The sequence below is a fragment of the Stegostoma tigrinum genome, unplaced genomic scaffold (genome assembly GCF_030684315.1).
Source record: "Stegostoma tigrinum isolate sSteTig4 unplaced genomic scaffold, sSteTig4.hap1 scaffold_528, whole genome shotgun sequence".
NCBI classification, from domain to species: Eukaryota; Metazoa; Chordata; class Chondrichthyes; order Orectolobiformes; family Stegostomatidae; genus Stegostoma; species Stegostoma tigrinum.
Window position 1 is genome coordinate 697 of NW_026728459.1, and position 15,634 is coordinate 16,330.

General features: G+C 57.8%; 1 protein-coding gene across 1 annotated transcript; it reads left to right on the forward strand.

The window, feature by feature from the left end:
• Positions 1-1,243: 1,243 nt before the first annotated feature.
• Positions 1,244-15,274, forward strand: LOC132208724 (active breakpoint cluster region-related protein-like; the record flags this gene model as incomplete). The annotated part of the gene is made up of 7 exons (XM_059644112.1): positions 1,244-1,303; positions 1,921-2,030; positions 3,295-3,434; positions 4,021-4,155; positions 7,102-7,207; positions 14,633-14,759; positions 15,149-15,274. Coding segments are annotated over 7 exons (768 nt in total), but the record flags the coding sequence as incomplete, so codon positions are not given.
• Positions 15,275-15,634: the final 360 nt, after the last annotated feature.

The following is a 15,634-nucleotide window of genomic DNA, read 5'->3' on the forward strand; positions in this document are numbered from 1 at the left end:
CTCCCCGGGGGGTATCTGTTATTCTGTATATAAACCCCCCCCCCGAACCCATCGATCAGATTCCAGTCTGTAACTCCCTCCCGGGGGGTATCTGTTATTCTGTATATGAACCCCCCCCCCCCCGAACCCCCTCGATCAGATTCCAGTCTGTAACTCCCTCCCCGGGGGGTATCTGTTATTCTGTATATAAACCCCCCCGAACCCCCTCGATCAGATTCCAGTCTGTAACTCCCTCCCCAGGGGGGGTATCTGTTATTCTGTATATAAACCCCCCCGAACCCCCTCGATCAGATTCCAGTCTGTAACTCCCTCCCCGGGGGGTATCTGTTATTCTGTATATAAACCCCCCTCGATCAGATTCCAGTCTGTAACTCCCTCCCCGGGGGGCATCTGTTATTCTGTATATAAACCCCCCCGAACCCCCTCAATCAGATTCCAGTCTGTAACTCCCTCCCCGGGGGGTATCTGTTATTCTGTATATAAACCCCCCCAAACCCCCTCGATCAGATTCCAGTCTGTAACTCCCTCCCCGGGGAGTATCTGTTATTCTGAATATAAAACCCCCCGAACCCCCTCAATCAGATTCCAGTCTGTAACTCCCTCCCCGGGGGGTATCTGTTATTCTGTATATAAACCCCCCCAAACCCCCTCAATCAGATTCCAGTCTGTAACTCCCTCCCCGGGGGGTATCTGTTATTCTGTATATAAACCCCCCCCGAACCCCCTCGATCAGATTCCAGTCTGTAACTCCCTCCCCGGGGGGTATCTGTTATTCTGTATATAAACCCCCCCCGAACCCCCTCGATCAGATTCCAGTCTGTAACTCCCTCCCCGGGGGGTATCTGTTATTCTGTATATAAACCCCCCCCGAACCCCCTCGATCAGATTCCAGTCTGTAACTCCCTCCCCGGGGGTATCTGTTATTCTGTATATAAACCCCCCCGAACCCCTCGATCAGATTCCAGTCTGTAACTCCCTCCCCGGGGGGAATCTGTTATTCTGTATATAAACCCCCTCCCCGAACCCCCTCGATCAGATTCCAGTCTGTAACTCCCTCCCCGGGATGGGGGGTATCTGTTATTCTGTATATAAACCCACCCCGAACCCCCTTGATCAGATTCCAGTCTGTTATTCCCTCCCCGGGGGGTATCTGTTATTCTGTATATAAACCCCCCCGAACCCCATCAGATTCCGGTATGTAACTCCCGTCCTCTTCATTTTTGTTTCTGGCGATTGCTCACAGCTGGACCCCAAGAATCTGCTTCCGAAGGAATGGAAGGCGTTGACAATTGACCTCAATGGGGTAAGATCTGGGATTGTCCCGGGCTCGACCTTACGGTGGGATCCTGGCCGTCTCTCACTGGCTCGGGATTTTCTGGTGTTCAACGGGAGGGGGCTACAGAGATAGGGAGGGGGTGTAGGGGGACGGAGGGGTGACAGAGATAGGGAGGGCGTGTAGGGGGACGGAGGGGGTGACAGAGATAGGGAGGGTGTGTAGGGGGACGGAGGGGGTGACAGAGATAGGGAGGGGGTGTAGGGGCTGGAGGGGGTGACAGAGATAGGGAGGGGGTGTCGGGGGACGGAGGGGTGACAGAGGTAGGGAGGGGGTATAGGGGGCTGGAGGGGGTGACAGAGATAGGGAGGGGGTGTAGGGGGACGGAGGGGGTGACAGAGATAGCGAGGGGGTGTAGGGGGATGGAGGACTGTGTAAGGGGATAGAGCGTGTGACGGAGATAGGGAGGAGCTGGGGGGAGTAGTGGGGAGGGGGAAGGTGCCTGGCCGGGTGGCGAAGAGCGGGTAGATGGGTGTGAGGGTGCCCGTGCCCGGCGTGTGAAGGGAAGGGGCTTGAGCCAGGGTGGCAATGGTGGGTCGCAATGGTCCTGGTGGGAATCCCGCTCCCTCTCTGTCTCTCCCTCGTAGCACCAGCTCTCGTGCACCGTCTCGTACCTTCAGCAGAACCTCAGCCAATTGGATGAGCTCTCAGGAGCGCCCCGCGGAATATTTGGGGTTCCCATCAGCATTGTCACTTAGTGAGTACTGCACATCGTGGGATCCTCCTGTGCACTCGTTCGACCAAACCCCTTCCCCGTCCGCTCCCCACTCTACGCCGTCCCCCAAGGACCCCGAACCCCTTCCCCGTTCCCTCCCCGCTCTACACCGTCCCCCCCACGGACCCCAAACCCCTTCCCCGTCCGCTCCCCGCTCTACACCGTCCCCCCCACGGACCCCAAACCCCTTCCCCGTCCGCTCCCCGCTCTACACCGTCCCCCCACGGACCCCGAACCCCGAACCCCTTCCCCGTCCGCTCCCCGCTCTACACCGTCGCCCCCAAGGACCCCGAACCCCTTCCCCGTCCGCTCCCCGCTCTACACCGTCCCCCACGGACCACGAACCCCTTCCCCGTCCGCTCCCCGCTCTACACCGTCCCCCAAGGACCCCGAACCCCTTCCCCGTCCGCTCCCCGCTCTACACCGTCCCCCACGGACCACGAACCCCTTCCCCGTCCGCTCCCCGCTCTACACCGTCCCCCAAGGACCCCGAACCCCTTCCCCGTCCGCTCCCCGCTCTACACCGTCCCCCAAGGACCCCGAACCCCTTCCCCGTCCGCTCCCCGCTCTACACCGTCCCCCAAGGACCCCGAACCCCTTCCCCGTCCGCTCCCCGCTCTACACCGTCCCCCACGGACCACGAACCCCTTCCCCGTCCGCTCTCCGCTCTACACCGTCCCCCAAGGACCCCGAACCCCTTCCCCGTCCGCTCCCCGCTCTACACCGTCCCCCAAGGACCCCGAACCCCTTCCCCGTCCGCTCCCCGCTCTACACCGTCCCCCACGGACCCCGAACCCCTTCCCCGTCCGCTCCCCGCTCTACACCGTCCCCCAAGGACCCCGAACCCCTTCCCCGTCCGCTCCCCGCTCTACACCGTCCCCCACGGACCCCGAACCCCTTCCCCGTCCGCTCCCCGCTCTACACCGTCCCCCACGGACCCCGAACCCCTTCCCCGTCCGCTCCCCGCTCTACACCGTCCCCCACGGACCCCGAACCCCTTCCCCGTCCGCTCCCCGCTCTACACCGTCCCCCAAGGACCCCGAACCCCTTCCCCGTCCGCTCCCCGCTCTACACCGTCCCCCACGGACCCCGAACCCCTTCCCCGTCCGCTCCCCGCTCTACACCGTCCCCCACGGACCCCAAACCCCTTCCCCGTTCGCTCCCAGCAGAACATAATCTGACTTGTGCTGTGTTTCCTCCCTTCCTCGGTCTCTCTCCCCGTGCCGTGCCTGACTCCCTGCCCCAGCCGGGACCACTCCCGCATTCCCCTGCTCGTGCGGCACTGCGCCGAGGACGTGGAGCGCCGTGGCCTCAAGGAAGTCGGGATCTACCGCGTCTCGGGAATAGCGACGGACGTCCAGGTCCTGAAGGCAGCTTTCGATAGCAGTGAGTCCAAAACAGGGAGCCGCCCGCCTGCCCCCGGCCCCACCACCTCGCGCTTCGCGTTGCGCATGGGGAGCTTGAGTGGCAAGGTGATGCCCGCTGCTGCCGAACAGCCGGTGAGGTGGCGGTGTGGCTGTTGAGGGGCTCCCTCGGCGCTGACCCTCCGACAGCTCCCCCTCCGTCAGCACTGACCCTCCGACAGTGCCCGCTCCCTCAGCGCCGACCCTCCGACAGTGCCCGCTCCCTCAGCGCCGACCCTCCGACAGTGCCCGCTCCCTCAGCGCTGACCCTCCGACAGTGCCCGCTCCCTCAGCACTGACCCTCCGACAGTGCCCACTCCCTCAGCACTGACCCTCCGACAGTGCCCGCTCCCTCAGCACTGACCCTCCGACAGTGCCCCGCTCCCTCTGACAGTGCCCGCTCCCTCAGCACTGACCCTCCGACAGTGCCCGCTCCCTCAGCGCTGACCCTCCGACAGTGCCCGCTCCCTCAGCACTGACCCTCCGACAGTGCCCGCTCCCTCAGCGCTGACCCTCCGACAGTGCCCGCTCCCTCAGCGCTGACCCTCTCTGTCTCTGTGTCACTGCAGATGTCAAGGAGGCCGTGACGAAGCTGAAAGATAATGACATTCATGTTGTCGCTGGGACCCTGAAGCTTTACTTGCGAGAGCTGCCCGAGCCCCTCCTCACCCATGAGCTGATCCCCTCCTTTGTGAGTGCAGCCGGTACGTTCTGCATTTGAAAGCCTCCCGGTGATGGCGGGCATGCGTACGGGCGCCCCCCCCCCACCCACAGCTCAGCCAAATCGTTCGTGCCCCTGCCCAGCTTCTATCCCACGCTCCCTCACTCCCTCGCTCGGGAAGCGTCATTATCCCTCGCCAGGCCTTCATTTGTGCCTCTTGTGAACACCAGCACCCACGTCCCCCACCCACCCACCCACCCCCGACCGCCGACCCCTGTTCCCGAGGGGGAGCAGCGTCTCCCTGCCTCCGAACCCGAGCACCCCACCCCCTTTCCCTCTCCCGGATCTCCCGCTTCTCTCAGCTTCATCCACCGATCCTCCTCTCCGGAGTTTCTCATCCCAAAGACCCATCTCATCTCACTCTCTCTCTCTCTCTCTCTCTCTCTCTCTCTCTGTATCTCTCTCTTTCTCTTTCTCTTTCTCTCTCTCTCTCTCTCTCTCCCCGTCTCTCTCTCCTTCTCTGTCTCCCTCTCTCTCTCTCTGTCTCTCACTATATATATATCACTCAATCTCTCACCCACTGTCTCTCTCTCTCTCTCTTTCTCTCAGTATCCCTCTGTCACTCTCTCTGTGTCTCTCTCTCCCCGTCTCTCTCTCCTTCTCTCTCTCTCCCCATCTCTCGCTCCCTCTCTCTCTTTCTGTCTCTCACGATCGCTCAATCTCTCACTCACTGTCTGTCTCTCTCTCTCTCACACACACACTTTCTCTCTCTCACTCTCTCTGTGTGTCTTAGTCACTTTCTGTCTCTCCCTCTCCCCTCTCCTTCCTCCGCTACCTCTCTCCCTCCCCAACGTGTCCAGTGCTTTCCAGGGAAGTGAGGCCCACAGCTGGACAGTGCCCTCCAGCCCAGTTCGCTCTCAAACTCTGTGCCCCCCACCCCGCTCGCCTTCACCGCTCTCCCAGCTCATCCCCGGCGCCTCCCCCCCCAACTTCGCAGTGGTAAAACCTACCCCACCCCGACCATTTGTCAGTGTCCCTCCCAGCAAACACTCTCTCTCTCTCTCTCTCATTCTGTCTCCCCCTGCATCTCGGGGTCACGCACACTGTCTACCCCTCGGACTGAGAACCACCCCCCCCCCCCCCCGAGCAGATTTTACTATGTGGGGGTGGGGGACGGTTGTAGGGGCACGATGCACCACGCCCCCCCCGCCACACCTCCCTCAGAAGGAGGGAGTCCTCCGAAGGGATCGGCCGGTATCGCTCGCAGTCAGGGTGTGGGGTCTCAAGGGGGATATTGCCGGGGTCGGGGGAGGCTGGAGACCCCCACCACCCAACTCCGCGTCTGTTGCTCCTGTCGAGGAGCGGGGTCGGTGGGTGGTAAGAGGCTGGTGGGTTTCGGGGGAAGATGCCCCATGGTAGGCTCATTCAGAAGGTCAGGAGGAATGGGATACAGGGGAACTTAGCTGCTTGGATACAGAATTGGCTGGCCAACAGAAGACAGCGAGTGGTAGTCGAAGGAAAATATTCTGCCTGGAAGTCAGTGGTGAGTGGGTTCCACAGGGCTCTGTCCTTGGGCCTCTACTATTTGTAATTTTTATTAATGACTTGGATGAGGGGATTGAAGGATGGGTCAGCAAGTTTGCAGACGACACGAAGGTTGGAGGTGTCGTTGACAGTGTAGAGGGCTGTTGTAGGCTGCAGCGGGACATTGACAGGATGCAGAGATGGGCTGAGAGGTGGCAGATGGAGTTCAACCTGGGTAAATGCGAGTTGATGCATTTTGGAAGGTCGAATTTGAAAGCTGAATACAGGATTAAGGATAGGATTCTTGGCAGCGTGGAGGAACAGAGGGATCTTGGTGTGTAGATACATAGATCCCTTAAAATGGCCACCCAAGTGGACAGGGTTGTTAAGAAAGCATATGGTGTTTTGGCTTTCATTAACAGGGGGATTGAGTTTAAGAGTCGTGAGATCTTGTTGCAGCTCTATAAAACTTTGGTTAGACCGCACTTGGAATACTGCGTCCAGTTCTGGGCGCCCTATTATAGGAAAGATGTGGATGCTTTGGAGAGGGTTCAGAGGAGGTTTACCAGGATGCTGCCTGGACTGAAGGGCTTATCTTATGAAGAGAGGTTGACTGAGCTCGGACTCTTTTCATTGGAGAAAAGGAGGAGGAGAGGGGACCTAATTGAGGTATACAAGATAATGAGAGGCATAGATAGAGTCGATAGCCAGAGACTATTTCCCAGGGCAGAAGTGGCTAACACGAGGGGTCATAGTTTTAAGCTGGTTGGAGGAAAGTATAGAGGGGATGTCAGAGGCGGGTTCTTTACACAGAGAGTTGTGAGAGCATGGAATGCGTTGCCAGCAGCAGTTGTGGAAGCAAGGTCATTGGGGTCATTTAAGAGACTGCTGGACATGCATATGGTCACAGAAATTTGAGGGTGCATACATGAGGATAAATGGTTGGCACAACATTGTGGGCTGAAGGGCCTGTTCTGTGCTGTACTGTTCTATGTTCTATGTTCTATGCCGGTGGTGGGCGAGCTGCCGCGGTGGGTCTCGGAGGCAGTACACACTGCTGAGGCTGTGCCTGATGGACGAGGTGGAACGGTGGCGGTCAGCGTCTCGATCTTACGGTGGGGGGTGGGGGACGCGCGCCGGGCAGGAACTTTGATCCCGGACAGTGTCGGGGTAGACAGTGTTGGGGGGGGGGGGGGTGTCGCGCGGGGCGGCGGGGGTGGTGGTGACAAGGTCACGAGTTCGGGCCGGAGAGCCCAGTGGGGCGTGATGGCTCTGTAGTCGATGGGCCGCGCCAAGGTTTCCCCAGAACGGCGGGAGGCGGGGAGAGCGACAGCGGAGTGCGGGGGGGGGTGGTGCCGGGGCAGGAGGCATTTCGAGAGGTTACACTCATCGAGAAGGGACCCCCCCCACCCCACCACACACACCTCGCGACAACACCCTTGATCTGTTTGTGGTCGCCATATAGCACAGGAAGATCCCGCAGAGAAGGATAACCAGATGGTGTCCCTGCTCCATCAGCTTCCGGAGGCGAATCTCAACACCTTCATCTACATGATGAAGCATCTCAAAACGTAGGTGACATGTTCATAACAGCCGCTCGAAGCGACATATCTGGACACGGACCGGTGTCTCTCAGTACCCCCTCTCTCTCTCTCAGGGAGATATCTGTACACTGACTGGTGTCTCTCAGTACCCCCTCTCTCTCTCTCAGGGAGATATCTGTACACTGACTGGTGTCACTCAGTCCCCCCCTCTCTCTCTCAGGGAGATATCTGTACACTGACTGGTGTCTCTCAGTCCCCTCTCTCTCTCTCTCAGGGAGATATCTGTACACGGACCGGTGTCTCTCAGTCCCCTCTCTCTCTCTCTCAGGGAGATATCTGTACACTGACTGGTGTCTCTCAGTCCCCCCTCTCTCTCTCTCTCTCTCAGGGAGATATCTGTACACTGACTGGTGTCTCTCAGTCCCCTCTCTCTCTCTCAGGGAGATATCTGTACACTGACTGGTGTCTCTCAGTCCCCTCTCTCTCTCTCTCAGGGAGATATCTGTACACGGACCGGTGTCTCTCAGTCCCCTCTCTCTCTCTCTCAGGGAGATATCTGTACACTGACTGGTGTCTCTCAGTCCCCCCTCTCTCTCTCTCTCTCTCAGGGAGATATCTGTACACTGACTGGTGTCTCTCAGTCCCCCCTCTCTCTCTCTCTCAGGGAGATATCTGTACACTGACTGGTGTCTCTCAGTCCCCCCTCTCTCTCTCTCTCAGGGAGATATCTGAACACTGACTGGTGTCTCTCAGTCCCCCCCCTCTCTCTCTCAGGGAGATATCTGTACACTGACTGGTGTCTCTCAGTCCCCCCTCTCTCTCTCTCAGGGAGATATCTGTACACTGACTGGTGTCTCTCAGTCCCCCCCTCTCTCTCTCTCTCAGGGAGATATCTGTACACTGACTGGTGTCTCTCAGTCCCCACTCTCTCTCTCAGGGAGATATCTGTACAGTGACTGGTGTCTCTCAGTCCCCCTCTCTCTCTCTCTCAGGGAGATATCTGTACACTGACTGGTGTCTCTCATTCCCCCCTCTCTCTCTCTCTCAGGGAGATATCTGTACACTGACTGGTGTCTCTCAGTCCCTCTCTCTCTCTCTCAGGGAGATATCTGTACACTGACTGGTGTCTCTCAGTTCCTCCCCTCACTCAGGGAGATATCTGTACACTGACTGGTGTCTCTCAGTCCCCCCTCTCTCTCTCTCAGGGAGATATCTGTACACTGACTGGTGTCTCTCAGTCCCCCCTCTCTCTCTCTCAGGGAGATATCTGTACACTGACTGGTGTCTCTCAGTCCCTCTCTCTCTCTCTCAGGGAGATATCTGTACACTGACTGGTGTCTCTCAGTCCCCCCTCTCTCTCTCTCTCAGGGTGATATCTCTACACTGACTGGTGTCTCTCAGTCCCCCCTCTCTCTCAGGGAGATATCTGTACACTGACTGGTGTCTCTCAGTCCCCCCTCTCTCTCTCTCTCTCTCTCAGGGACATATCTGTACACTGACTGGGTTCTCTCAGTCCCCCCTCTATCTCTCTCTCAGGGAGATATCTGTACACTGACTGGTGTCTCTCAGTCCCCCCTCTCTCTCTCAGGGAGATATCTGTACACTGACTGGTGTCTCTCAGTCCCCCCTCTCTCTCTCAGGGAGATATCTGTACACTGACTGGTGTCTCTCAGTTCCCCCTCTCTCTCTCTGTCAGGGAGTTATCTGTACACTGACTGGTGTTTCTCAGTCCCCCCTCTCTCTCTCTCTCAGGGAGATATCTGTAAACTGACTGGTGTCTCTCAGTCCACCCCTCTCTCTCTCAGGGAGATATCTGTACACTGACTGGTGTCTCTCAGTCCCCCCTCTCTCTCTCTCTCAGGGAGATATCTGTACACTGACTGGTGTCTCTCAGTTCCCCCCTCTCTCTCTCTCAGGGAGATATCTGTACACTGACTGGTGTCTCTCAGTCCCCCGTCTCTCTCTCAGGGAGATATCTGTACACTGACTGGTGTCTCTCAGTCCCCCCTCTCTCTCTCTCTCTCTCTCAGGGACATATCTGTACACTGACTGGGTTCTCTCAGTCCCCCCTCTATCTCTCTCTCAGGGAGATATCTGTACACTGACTGGTGTCTCTCAGTCCCCCCTCTCTCTCTCAGGGAGATATCTGTACACTGACTGGTGTCTCTCAGTCCCCCCTCTCTCTCTCAGGGAGATATCTGTACACTGACTGGTGTCTCTCAGTTCCCCCCTCTCTCTCTCTCTCAGGGAGATATCTGTACACTGACTGGTGTCTCTCAGTCCACCCCTATCTCTCTCAGGGAGATATCTGTACACTGACTGGTGTCTCTCAGTCCCCCCTCTCTCTCTCTCTCAGGGAGATATCTGTACACTGACTGGTGTCTCTCAGTTCCCCCCCCCCCTCTCTCTCTCTCAGGGAGATATCTGAACACTGACTGGTGTCTCTCAGTCCCCCCTCTCTCTCTCTCAGGGAGATATCTGTACACTGACTGGTGTCTCTCAGTTCCCCCCCTCTCTCTCTCAGGGAGATATCTGTACACTGACTGGTGTCTCTCAGTACCCCCTCTCTCTCTCTCAGGGAGATATCTGCACACTGACTGGTGTCTCTCAGTTCCCCCCCTCTCTCTCTCTCAGGGAGATATCTGTACACTGACTGGTGTCTCTCAGTACCCCCTCTCTCTCTCTCTCAGGGAGATATCTGTACACTGACTGGTGTCTCTCAGTCCCCCCCCCCCCTCTCTCTCTCAGGGAGATATCTGTACACTGACTGGTGTCTCTCAGTCCCCTCTCTCTCTCTCTGTCAGGGAGATATCTGTACACTGACTGGTGTCTCTCAGTCCCCTCTCTCTCTCAGGGAGATATCTGTACACTGACTGGTGTCTCTCAGTCCCCCCTCTCTCTCTCTCAGGGAGATATCTGTACACTGACTGGTGTCTCTCAGTCCCCCCCCCCACTCTCTCTCAGGGAGATATCTGTACACTGACTGGTGTCTCTCAGTCCCCTCTCTCTCTCTCTCAGGGAGATATCTGTACACTGACTGGTGTCTCTCAGTCCCCCCTCTCTCTCTCAGGGAGATATCTGTACACTGACTGGTGTCTCTCAGTCCCCTCTCTCAGGGAGATATCTGTACACTGACTGGTATCTCTCAGTCCCCCCTCTCTCTCTCTCAGGGAGATATCTGTACACTGACTGGTGTCTCTCAGTCCCCCCCTCTCTCTCTCTCTCAGGGAGATATCTGTACACTGACTGGTGTCTCTTAGTACCCCCTCTCTCTCTCAGGGAGATATCTGTACACTGACTGGTGTCTCTCAGTCCCCTCTCTCTCTCTCTCAGGGAGATATCTGTACACTGACTGGTGTCTCTTAGTCCCCCCTCTCTCTCTCAGGGAGATATCTGTGCACTGACTGGTGTCTCTCAGTCCCCTCTCTCAGGGAGATATCTGTACACTGACTGGTGTCTCTCAGTCCCCTCTCTCAGGGAGATATCTGTACACTGACTGGTGTCTCTCAGTCCCCTCTCTCTCTCTCTCAGGGAGATATCTGTACACTGACTGGTGTCTCTCAGTCCCCTCTCTCAGGGAGATATCTGTACACTGACTGGTGTCTCTCAGTCCCCCCCCTCTCTCTCTCATGGAGATATCTGTACACTGACTGGTGTCTCTCAGTCCCCCCTCTCTCTCTCTCAGGGAGATATCTGTACACTGACTGGTGTCTCTCAGTCCCCCCCCCACTCTCTCTCAGGGAGATATCTGTACACTGACTGGTGTCTCTCAGTCCCCCCCCCTCTCTCTCTCTCAGGGAGATATCTGTACACTGACAGGTGTCTCTCAGTCCCCCCCCTCTCTCTCTCTCAGGGAGATATCTGTACACTGACTGGTGTCTCTCAGTCCCCCCTCTCTCAGGGAGATATCTGTACACTGACTGGTGTCTCTCAGTCCCCCCTCTCTCTCTCTCAGGGAGATATCTGTACACTGACTGGTGTCTCTCAGTCCCCCCCCCTCTCTCAGGGAGATATCTGTACATGGACCGGTGTCTCTCAGTACCACCTCTCTCACTCTCAGGGAGATATCTGTACACTGACTGGTGTCTCTCAGTCCCCCCCCCTCTCTCTCAGGGAGATATCTGTACACTGACTGGTGTCTCTCAGTCCCCCCTCTCTCTCTCTCAGGGAGATATCTGTACACTAACTGGTGTCTCTCAGTCCCCCCCCCTCTCTCTCTCAGGGAGATATCTGTACACTGACTGGTGTCTCTCAGTACCCCCCTCTCTCTCTCTCAGGGAGATATCTGTACACTGACTGGTGTCTCTCATTCCCCCCCCCCCCGTCTCTCTCTCAGGGAGATATCTGTACACTGACTGGTGTCTCTCAGTCCCCCCTCTCTCTCTCTCTCTCTCAGGGAGATATCTGTACACTGACTGGTGTCTCTCAGTCCCCCCCTCTCTCTCTCTCAGGGAGATATCTGTACACTGACTGGTGTCTCTCAGTCCCCCCTCTCTCTCTCTCTCAGGGAGATATCTGTACACTGACTGGTGTCTCTCAGTCCCCACTCTCTCTCTCTCTCTCAGGGAGATATCTGTACACTGACTGGTGTCTCTCAGTTCCCCCCCCTCTCTCTCAGGGAGATATCTGTACACTGACTGGTGTCTCTCAGTCCCCCCCCCCACTCTCTCTCAGGGAGATATCTGTACACTGACTGGTGTCTCTCAGTCCCCCACCTCTCTCTCTCTCAGGGAGATATCTGTACACTGACTGGTGTCTCTCAGTCCCCTCTCTCTCTCTCAGGGAGATATCTGTACACTGACTGGTGTCTCTCAGTCCCCCCCCTCTCTCTCTCAGGGAGATATCTGTACACTGACTGGTGTCTCTCAGTCCCCCCTCTCTCTCTCAGGGAGATATCTGTACACTGACTGGTGTCTCTCAGTCCCCCCCCTCTCTCTCTCTCAGGGAGATATCTGTACACTGACTGGTGTCTCTCAGTTCCCCCCCCTCTCTCTCAGGGAGATATCTGTACACTGACTGGTGTCTCTCAGTCCCCCCCCCCCCACTCTCTCTCAGGGAGATATCTGTACACTGACTGGTGTCTCTCAGTCCCCCACCTCTCTCTCTCTCAGGGAGATATCTGTACACTGACTGGTGTCTCTCAGTCCCCCCCCTCTCTCTCTCTCAGGGAGATATCTGTACACTTACTGGTGTCTCTCAGTCCCCCTCTCTCTCTCTCAGGGAGATATCTGTACACTGACTGGTGTCTCTCAGTCCCCTCTCTCTCTCTCAGGGAGATATCTGTACACTGACTGGTGTCTCTCAGTCCCCCCCCCTCTCTCTCTCAGGGAGATATCTGTACACTGACTGGTGTCTCTCAGTCCCCCCTCTCTCTCTCAGGGAGATATCTGTACACTGACTGGTGTCTCTCAGTCCCCCCCCTCTCTCTCTCTCAGGGAGATATCTGTACACTGACTGGTGTCTCTCAGTCCCCCCTCTCTCTCTCAGGGAGATATCTGTACACTGACTGGTGTCTCTCAGTCCCCCCCTCTCTCTCTCAGGGAGATATCTGTACACTGACTGGTGTCTCTCAGTCCCCCCTCTCTCTCTCAGGGAGATATCTGTACACTGACTGGTGTCTCTCAGTCCCCCCTCTCTCTCTCTCAGGGAGATATCTGTACACTGACTGGTGTCTCTCAGTCCCCTCTCTCTCTCTCTCTCAGGGAGATATCTGTACACTGACTGTGTCTCTCAGTCCCCCTCTCTCAGGGAGATATCTGTACACTGACTGGTGTCTCTCAGTCCCCCCTCTCTCTCTCAGGGAGATATCTGTACACTGACTGGTGTCTCTCAGTCCCCCCCTCTCAGGGAGATATCTGTACACTGACTGGTGTCTCTCAGTCCCCCCCCCCCTCTCTCTCTCAGGGAGATATCTGTACACTGACTGGTGTCTCTCAGTCCCCCCTCTCTCTCAGGGAGATATCTGTACACTGACTGGTGTCTCTCAGTCCCCCCTCTCTCTCTCTCTCAGGGAGATATCTGTACACTGACTGGTGTCTCTCAGTCCCCCCTCTCTCTCTCTCTCTCTCTCTCTCAGGGAGATATCTGTACACTGACTGGTGTCTCTCAGTCCCCGCCTCTCTCTCTCTCAGGGAGATATCTGTACACTGACTGGTGTCTCTCAGTCCCCCCCTCTCTCTCTCTCAGGGAGATATCTGTACACTGACTGGTGTCTCTCAGTCCCCCCTCTCTCTCTCTCAGGGAGATATCTGTACACTGACTGGTGTCTCTCAGTCCCCCCTCTCTCTCTCTCTCTCTCTCTCAGGGAGATATCTGTACACTGACTGGTGTCTCTCAGTCCCCGCCTCTCTCTCTCTCTCAGGGAGATATCTGTACACTGACTGGTGTCTCTCAGTCCCCCACTCTCTCTCTCTCTCAGGGAGATATCTGTACACTGACTGGTGTCTCTCAGTTCCCCCCCTCTCTCTCTCTCTCAGGGAGATATCTGTACACTGACTGGTGTCTCTCAGTCCCCCCCTCTCTCTCTCTCAGGGAGATATCTGTACACTGACTGGTGTCTCTCAGTCCCCCCTCTCTCTCTCTCTCTCAGGGAGATATCTGTACACTGACTGGTGTCTCTCACTCCCCTCTCTCTCTCTCTCATAGTCACTCCATTGGGCAATGGGGACGGACCGCGGCAGGCTCTAGTTTGTGGATGGATACGGGGCTGTGTGTGGTGAGGGAGCGAGGTGGAGGGATTAGTTTGGGGGCAGATACTGGGCTGTGGGGTGCGAGCCGGGGGGAGGGAGCCGGGGTGTGGGTAGCGAGCGGGCCGGGATTGAGTCAGTACGGCTGTAGAGTGACTGGTACTGCTTTGCTGAAGGGTCAGTGCACACGAAGAGGTGAACAAGCAGGGCGGTGGTGGGAGTGAGCTGGGCGGTGTGGGAGCGAGCCGGGCCATGGGTGGGGAGCCGGGGAGGGGAAAGCGAGGGGGCCGGGATTGAGTCAGTATGGCTTGAGAGTGACTGTTACTGCTTTGCTGAAGGGTCAGTGCACACAAAGAGGTTAACAAGCGGGCCAGAGCGGGGGGGGAGCCGGGGGGAGGTGGAGGGAGCTGGGCGGGAAGCGAGTGGGCCGGGACTGAGTCAATATAGCTGGAGAGTGACTGGTACTGCTTTGCTGAAGGGTCAGTTCACATGAAGAGGTGAACAAGCGGGGCGGGGCGTGGGGGAGCCGGTGGGTGGAGGGAGCCGGGCGGGAAGCGAGTGAGCCGGGACTGAGTCAGTATGGCTGGAGAGTGACTGGTACTGCTTTGCTGAAGGCTCAGGGCACACGAAGAGGTGAACAAGCAGGGCGGGACGGGAGGGTGCCAGATGGGGGGAGCCGGGGGGTGTGGAGGGAGCCGGGTGGGAAGCGAGCAGGCCGGGATTGAGTCGGTATGGCTGGAGAGTGACTGGTACTGCTTTGCTGAAGGGTCAGTGCACACGAAGAGGTGAACAAGATGTCGCTGCACAATCTCGCCACCGTGTTCGGGCCGTCCATGCTGCGCACCCGGCACCGCGGCTTCCCATTGGACGTCTCGCAGGAGGTGGTTGCCCAGGTGGGTCCCGGCTACACGTCAATGCACAGCTCTTCAGCTCACCCTGTGCTGCCCCTGTCCCTGGGAGTGTTTGATGGAGGAGACAGTGTAGAGGGAGCTTTACCCTGTATCTAACCCCATGCTGTCTCTGTCCCAGGGAGTGTTTGATGGAGGGGAACAGTGTAGAGGGAGCTTTACCCTGTATCTAACCCCGTGATGTCCCTGTCCGTGGGAGTGTTTGATGGTGGGGGGTGGAACAGTGTAGAGGGAGCCCTACCCCGTGTCTAACCCCGTGCTGCCCCTGTCTAACCCCGTGCTGTCCCTGTCTATGGGAGTGTTTGATGGTGGGGGGAACAGTGTAGAGGAAGCCCTACCCCGTGTCTAACCCCGTGCTGTCCCTGTGTTTTCAGGTCCAGGTTATCTATTACTTTCTGTCCAGGGAGAGGCTCGCTCTCTTCGAGCGGGAGCTAGGCCGAGGATCGGTCACCGCGGCGACGTGAGGCCTAGCGCCACCCGGGAAGCCTGACCTGTAAATAAACGAGATTTTGCGTCCACTCGCTGCGGGCCTGTTGTCATTCTGACCTTTCACCTTTGGCCCGCTCGCCCCTCCGCAGTCAACGGGGAGGGGGGGTGCTCGGGGTGGGGTGTGGGGGGCGCGCGAGGGTGAGGTGCCCTCCCAATGGGGACCCCCGGGAATGGCGATGGCGGGTGGTGAGGGGATGCAACAGTGGGCTCCCGGCGCGGGTCTGACCGAGGGAGACGGGGACGGGGACGGGGACGGGGACGGGGACGGAGACGGGGGACGGAGCCGGAGACGGGGGCGGAGACGGGGGCGGAGACGGGGGCGGAGACGGGGGCGGAGACGGGGGCGGAGACGGGGGCGGAGACGGGGGCGG